Consider the following 7,713-nt stretch of genomic DNA (forward strand, 5'->3'; position numbering starts at 1 on the left):
TACAGACATGCTTTCAATTTATGATAACCAACTATTAACTTAACCAAATTAGTATGCAGTTAAATAGAACAAAAGTTTACATTGAAATGTATTTATCACGTTTGTTTAATAAGAGTCCACTGTCTCTATTAATTCATATTAATGACCTATGACGTCAAATCCGTCACCGATCACATTTATCCTACATAATCAATAACATTAAAAATCTCTTCCTTTATCACAATGCATGACCGGAAGTGATGGTTAATCAGGAATGATCTGCAGAAAAATGGATTACATCTTGGGACTGCTTTGGGTAAAACAGAATATTTATCAAAGTGACCTACTTCCCCAATTGTAACACTTACTATGATTTCCCCTTTTTCCTACTCTCGCTTTTGTCACAGAGCTGCGTTCTTAGGGACTCCTGGGTAGCCCGTTGTCGGTATAATGCGACTGGGTGAAATGTTACAGTATCCAAGTATTTTGGTGGGATGGCACTCCCTAGAAGTTGTTGTTTGGCCATGACAGCCGTCATTTGACTTAAGCTGTGGCGAGGACGCAATCAAAGAATAGCAATCTCATAAATATATAATTTCGTCACATCGTTGTACAGCTAACAAATTCAAATCGACCACTCAGTCAAAGCTTGCCAAAGAGACCAGTCGGTCTTGAAACGTTGTGACACATTTAATACGTACATTGTTTGTGTAGAAAGTAAAATTTTGATATCACATATTTCCAAACTGATGAATCTTATTGAAGATAATAGCAGTCTTGATCACCGTGAACACGGGGATTGGCATATTTTGAATGTTTTTTTATTTAAATTTTTAATTATTATTATTGTTTTTATAAACATGGTCTTGCAAAACTATAACAATGTCCCATAAAAATGTCCGTGCATTGTTACAATATTTGGGAAGTGGTATTGCGATCCCTACACAAACCGTGATGATGTTAATGCGACTTGGCACAACTGCATTACTTATTTTCGTCAAAACAAAACAAAAGTAGAAAAATATCAAGTATATTAAAACTCAAAATCGACAAAACCATGGTGAGATATGGTCAAAGGAAGGATGTAACTAGGTACCTTTAAAAAAAATACAAGGAAAATGAGGCCAGGGATTCCGGAAGGGTAAGCACCCCCTGTTTCATCGAGGAAACCGGTAATGTAAATCTAAAGCGAGTACCGAAGTTGAAACAATGTTACAACGTTTCACACAAAGCCATCAAAACCATCGATATTCATTTCACACAATAACAGTACATAACCCGGACAATGCACGACAGGTGTTAGGGTTTCGTACTTCGGGGTTAAAGCCTCGGCATTCAGGCTACGAACATTTAAGTGACCAAATAGTCGTTAGGGGCTTTACGTACCTCCCCTTCTGTATCAACCAATTTTCTGTTTATACCATTTTGGATTTCCAACTTTTTTGTCCCTATTACCAAATTTTACCAGTGCAATCACCTGTGTTTGTGTTAGAAGGCACGGTAGTCTAGTGATAGGACGCCGGGCTCGTGACCGACGGGTTGCGGTTCGAGTCACGGCAAGGCACTGTGTTGTATATTTGAGCAAGATACTTTACTACTCCGCTTGTTCCAGTCTACTCAGCTGTAAATGAGTACGTGGTTGGGCAGCGCTAGAATTGTTGAATGCTAGCTATTAGCGCCGAAATTGCAGCTCCGGATGTATGCTCCCCATGGAGTTGAGAAAAATATCGGCAGGTTGCAAAGGCCCTATAACCACGGATAATAATTTGTGAACCGCTTTAAGACGACCTACAAACTAGGTTGTGATAAAGCGGTATATAAGAACCTCGAATTATTATTATTATGATTATTTGTTTTACACGATAACTGCACCAAACCTTGTAATTTGACGATGCTGATAGGTGGTGGGGTTTCGTACTACCGTGTTCAGGTGTTCCACCAAACTTTAAAATAATGTTCGAGTTGCCCAGTCGTCAGTAAACAAAGCTTTGATATGGCGTTAGCTGCTGCAGAGACGTGCAATCCCAATAAATCAAACAACTAAGCTGGAACCCACATGTGGTGCAGTGAACATTTACTTTTTCTAGATAATGTAAGAGTTCTTCGTTTTTTGCTTTCGTTTTAGAATCGTCTTTGAGTTCTAATTTTGGACATGTTTGCTAACGCTTTACTTCATATTAGATATTTCTGTTATTGTTGCAATTCTGGATTTAAATAATAAAGAAAACGTGATAGATTCTTCGTTTTTTGCTTTCGTTTTAGAATCGTCTTTGAGTTCTAATTTTGGCCATGATTACTAACGCTTTACTTCATATTAGATATTCCTGTTACTGTTGCAAATCTGGATTTAAATAATAAAGAAAAACGTCATAGATTCAATTTGATTTGGTTAATATTTTTAAGAATTGTTAGAAAACGAAACAAAATTTACAATCATGCAAAGCACGTCTAACATTATGTCATACGAGAGGTATGACAAACAACATTTTACTATAATCAAGTTAATGACCAGATTAAAAAAGGTAATTATTTCATTTTCAAATGGAAATGTTTCAATTTTTACGATTACTAATGATTTCTTAACGTCGTTCCTCTTATATGACATAATTATAGACGTGCTGCGCTTTAAATATAGCGAAATTGTGAAAATCGATCGGATGTTCTGTTCAAAACCTCAAAAAAATATGAAAGAGATATTTAAATGTCATATACTGTTGGCGCTGACCTTGCCCGTGACACGTGTACGTTATATATAACAACCTGATAGTAAATTCATAAAAAAAAAAAAAAATATAAAAATAACCCACATATTTTTGTATCCTATGGCATGATGTCGACCTATATGCATGTACCTTAGTCTGGTACTTACATTGAATCATGACAGCTTTCAGAAATACTGACGCAAATTAAGCCCTTGGAAATCGTTACATTTGATTATGGCAAGCCAAAAAAGATAGCACTATAACTTATGGACCTGTCTTATAACGAATAGAGATTCATCGTATCGTCATACTTTATTTACACATGTATACCATAAATTTATTAAAATAAAAAAATATCTTTGATTCGATTACAGATACAATGTATCTTTAAGTAGATAAAATATATCAATATTGCGTTTAAATATATATTTTATTCAATTAAATATATTATTTTTTATGATATCTTTAATTCAATTAAAGATATAATTACTTATTGTAAAGATATCTGTATAATGCTTGCCACTTCTCTTTGTGTGTTATTTACTCGGCATGCCATGCTCAATAGATGAATTGAAATATAGGATAGGATAGACAAAGGGATTTTATCAGAATTGAAATGTCCTAGCTGTCTCTTAAAAACAAAACATGTTGACATTCGTATCTAATACGCTTTCAACTACGAGTGAATTTTAATGATATTTGATGTATGAAGGTGTCACGTGTATACATGTATAAATGCTTTAAGTTCGTTTAATCAAAGAGCTGAAAAACAATTGCACCACCTTATTCAAAGGACAGATATAGCATATCAGCATGAAAGCCCCGAAGTGAAGTTAAATGTAAACATTTTAAAATAATGTGAAACACAGGAGGAGGAGGAGGAGGAGGAGGAGGAGGAGGAGGAGGGTCGTTTGGTGCCACATACCCATTTTTTCGTAAAATGCTATATATAGATGACCTACTCATTCTCACATCAACCTAGTGTAGATATACATATACATATATATGTCTATATATATATTGATTTCCTTTCATCCCTTTGTATGGAGTGTTTCTTTCTGACCTATATCTCAAACATGGTTTGGTCTCCACGATTAAAATAGGTAAGGTAAACACTTATACTGTCATTTAAGACATAGATCAATCGCACGTGCAAACAAAACATTACCAAGATACCACGGACATCAGATATGAAAGGTCAATGACGTTTCTGTTTAAACACATGCTTAATCGTATCTTGTGAAGGATTTTTATTGGAATGATAGCAATATCTCATATGGTGCGGCATTATAAGTTTCATAACAATATTGGTAGTCCTAACGATGTTAACATTATATTTTATGTTTAATGCGTTATGAGTATTTATAGGGTACAAAAATGTATTCATATTTGTCCTGTAAATTTCATATTCTGGAGTTTTGATCCCTTACAAATTTCTGGGAAACATAGCCCGCATTATCCCACTACATGATCCTAAGAGGCAAAAGCTGTATGCAGACTCCAATTATTTTCTGAGTGTTCTACGTAGATGCACCGAAGATTGATCCGCTTCCCTCGTGATAAATTAGGAAATATTTCTTGCCTTATTTCTTCAATAGTGTACCTCTACCTAACTTGTTGTCAGCGTTATTTGATCAGGTTGGATATCGTGGTGCTATATGCAAGTAGTAGTTTTTGAGCAAAATGGCACCACAACGTTACCAAAACTGACCCAATCATTGATTTATATAGATCTTCTAAGCTTAGTTCAACCAACTGACAACCTTTTTTAGGTCCATTATTTTTAGAATCCATAAACAGATGATATCAGAAAAAAACCCATAAAACGATATGTTGGTCATAGTTAATATTTGCGAAAATTATTTGATGTTAGTTGATATTTAAACGTCATCTTTATTTTATATTGTTGTCTCACTGGTTTCTTTTGCTGTAATGTTGCTATTGTTGTCATCTTGGTTTCTTTTGCTGTAATTTTGCTATTGTTGTGTTCTTGGTTTCTTTTATTGTCTTTTCTGTTGTTGTCTCCCTGGTTTTTTTTATTGTCTTTTCTGTTATTGTCTCCTTGGTATCTTTTGTGTCTGCTCGGTTTCTACAGGGGACTTTCCGCTGTGACCTTGATTTCTTATTTCAACATTGTGTGTCGTTCAAACTAAGAGATGGTGATATGTTTAGTGTAGATAAGGCATGATTAATGGGTTCTTGAGATTCCTATTAGCCTGTACCTATCCACTCAATAATGCAAAGACAGTTTTGTACATAGCATACCTGCATTTGACCATACTTATGAAACCTGATTCATAACAAGGTAAGGTGACGCTCCAAATAATCGTTAACTTGTGTATTTTTGCTTGTACCTGTTCAATGATTAACACAAATTCAAGTTATACTGTTAATATCAACTGTTGGTTACGAGTGTCATCGAGACAACGAAGTAACGCGAAAATAAATTCTGAGCCAAAGAAATGGTTCGTTTTGTACGAGACGGACATGGAAAAAACTTGCGCCTGCATTTTCTTCCCTTTGGCAATATAAGACGCAGGTGTATCTCTGAATGTGTTTAACTTTTAAAACCTGCATTCTGAATTCATTTCAAACATACAATTTATTTAACATATTTATAATGTATCTCACAGACTCATTTTCCCGCCGAGAGCATGTGTATTACAACTCTATTTCAGCAAAGCAATTTATTTATTAACTCAATGAAAAAAGTTGTTTTAAAAAGATATCTTGTTTATGATTTACAGGAAATAATGTATCTGGTCACACTCATATTCCTGGTGACCGCTTCCTCTATCGTGTATGCGGAGTCAGCTAACCAAACGACCCATTCCGCAACTGCAGACTTCAACACCATTCTTCTAGTTGTTTCCGATCTTACCAAGCGCGTTGAGAGACTGACGAAATATCGGGTAAATGATCTCAACGTTATCGCATCATTGGAAGCAAAAATTGACCTTGTTGAAAAGACAAATCATCAGATTTTAGAAGAGAATCGCACCTACAGGAACAGAATCAAAAACTTGGAAAACCTTCACCAACAACATGGCCAAAAAGTATCTACCAGTGTACACCACAGCAAGCAAATACGAGGCGCACGACGCCCACGCAGACAGTTGTTTATGAATTGGATTAACTATGAAAATACCATGAATGAAAATCCCAATGAAAATAATAAAACAACAGACACAATTCATAAAGCAACTGATATCCGATCAATAATTGAGGAACAAAATAACCCCCGAATCAATCAAGCTAGATCGCACACAAACAAGATGGAGAATAGGAAGCCTCAACAGGGAGCCCTACGTGTTGGAGGTATACACATATATTTATTTTTCTAACGTAATGTTTTTTGTGATGTTTTGTTTTACTTAAGTGGTTTTGCGCAGCTCTTGTGTTGCGCTTGTGTTGCATACGTGTGCAATGCTTTTATGGAGGTTTTATTGTAACACAGTCACATTTGTTTTCCCTGACATAGAACTGTATATTCAACAATTAGAATACAATGCCGAGTTAGGACTAGGGATATCTTATATCGTTGTTATTACAGTATCACAATTAAAATCGAAATATGTTTACAAATGATATAGCTCTTACAGACGCAATCGTGACAATTCAAAATGGGGTACATCTAGTGGCATACAATGAGTTAAGCAATTGTCATCAATGGGTACATGTAACTGTTCACGTTGTCAATTGTATGAATATGATTTCTTTTAGCGATGTTTTCTAAATACGACTGTTGCAGTGATGTATTAAAAAAATACCAACTAGAATATCAAAATCAGATCATTTTCGTTATTTCCCTATTGTGCGTAACAATACGCTTATCAAGCTTAATATAGCTTAATTGCTAATATAAATAATAGATCTGTTTTGATCAGTTATCCATTGGCTATACATTGTGTCATATTGGTGATAAGCTTTAAAGACCTTAGAATTTGATACTGTATATATATAACCCTTAATCAATGGTACTCTTTGCTTTACGACCATAATTTTGTATTCTTATTGCTGTGATATCGCCCTATTTGGTACACATAGCGAACTACTATGTGGCGTCATAGTTCATGACGTCATGATTTCTCCTTAAAAAAGACAGTCTGAAGAACTTCCTTGATGAGATGACATTTTGTTGAATTTTTGTCTTTTTATATTATGGATTTAATTTTTTTTTATTTATTTATTTCAGCACCAACAGACGGCAGCGTTGCATTTTATGCGTATCTGTCCGCCAGTATAAACGAACCTGGTGATGCATACACAATAAAGTTTGATCACGTGATCACAAATAACGGAAACCATTACAACCCTGTGACAGGGGCATTTACCTGTCCAAAAGACGGTGTCTACGTCTTCAACTGGAGTATAGGTAGAAACAGTATTGGGTTTATCCACTCGGAGCTAAGGAAAAACGGAGCCGCTATTGGATATTCCACGAGTGCAGACGACCATTACCCCACAGATTCGTCACAATCGTCAGTACTGGTGCTGAGTCAAGGAGACGTGGTTACAGCAGCTGTCACAGGGCATTCCTCGTCACCAAAACTCTGGCGATATCATACTTCCTTTACCGGATTCTTGATACACTAAGACACATTCAATGACACCGTTTAGACCATGTAAATATAATTCTCCTACAACTACTATATTTCCTTACTTCCAATTCATTGAATGGGCGAATTTTCTTTTTACGGTATGAATAAATGCAATTTGGGTCAGATTCTGTCAGATAACGACGGAATGCTGATTATTAAATCTGAAAAAGTGTTAACCTTATAATTTACATAGGTATCAGACACATTTGTTAACTAAACATAGGAGTATTTAAAAAAATGGAGCAATGGAGATATAGAAAAACACACACACACACACACACACACACACAGGGGACGAGTAAACATCAACTGGAGGATTAATAAAACGAACAGGTTTACATGTTGAGCTTATCAAGGTTCCCTTGATAGGTTTTAGATGGTGCCCTGGATAGACATGAGTGGGTCACTGACATGTCATATTAGCCGCCGAC

The 7,713-nt window shown here is 35.4% G+C and overlaps 1 protein-coding gene across 1 annotated transcript; it reads left to right on the plus strand.

Annotated features, from left to right (window-relative positions):
* The first annotated feature begins 5,434 nt into the window (after positions 1-5,434).
* LOC110459092 lies at positions 5,435-7,379 on the plus strand. Its single transcript, XM_021511194.1, has 2 exons — positions 5,435-5,999; positions 6,877-7,379. Exons 1-2 carry the CDS (start codon positions 5,435-5,437, stop codon positions 7,275-7,277), a joined length of 966 nt encoding a protein of 321 aa, XP_021366869.1. The 3' UTR covers positions 7,278-7,379.
* Positions 7,380-7,713: the final 334 nt, after the last annotated feature.

This window comes from Mizuhopecten yessoensis, unplaced genomic scaffold (genome assembly GCF_002113885.1).
Source record: "Mizuhopecten yessoensis strain PY_sf001 unplaced genomic scaffold, ASM211388v2 scaffold9967, whole genome shotgun sequence".
Classification (NCBI taxonomy): domain Eukaryota; kingdom Metazoa; phylum Mollusca; class Bivalvia; order Pectinida; family Pectinidae; genus Mizuhopecten; species Mizuhopecten yessoensis.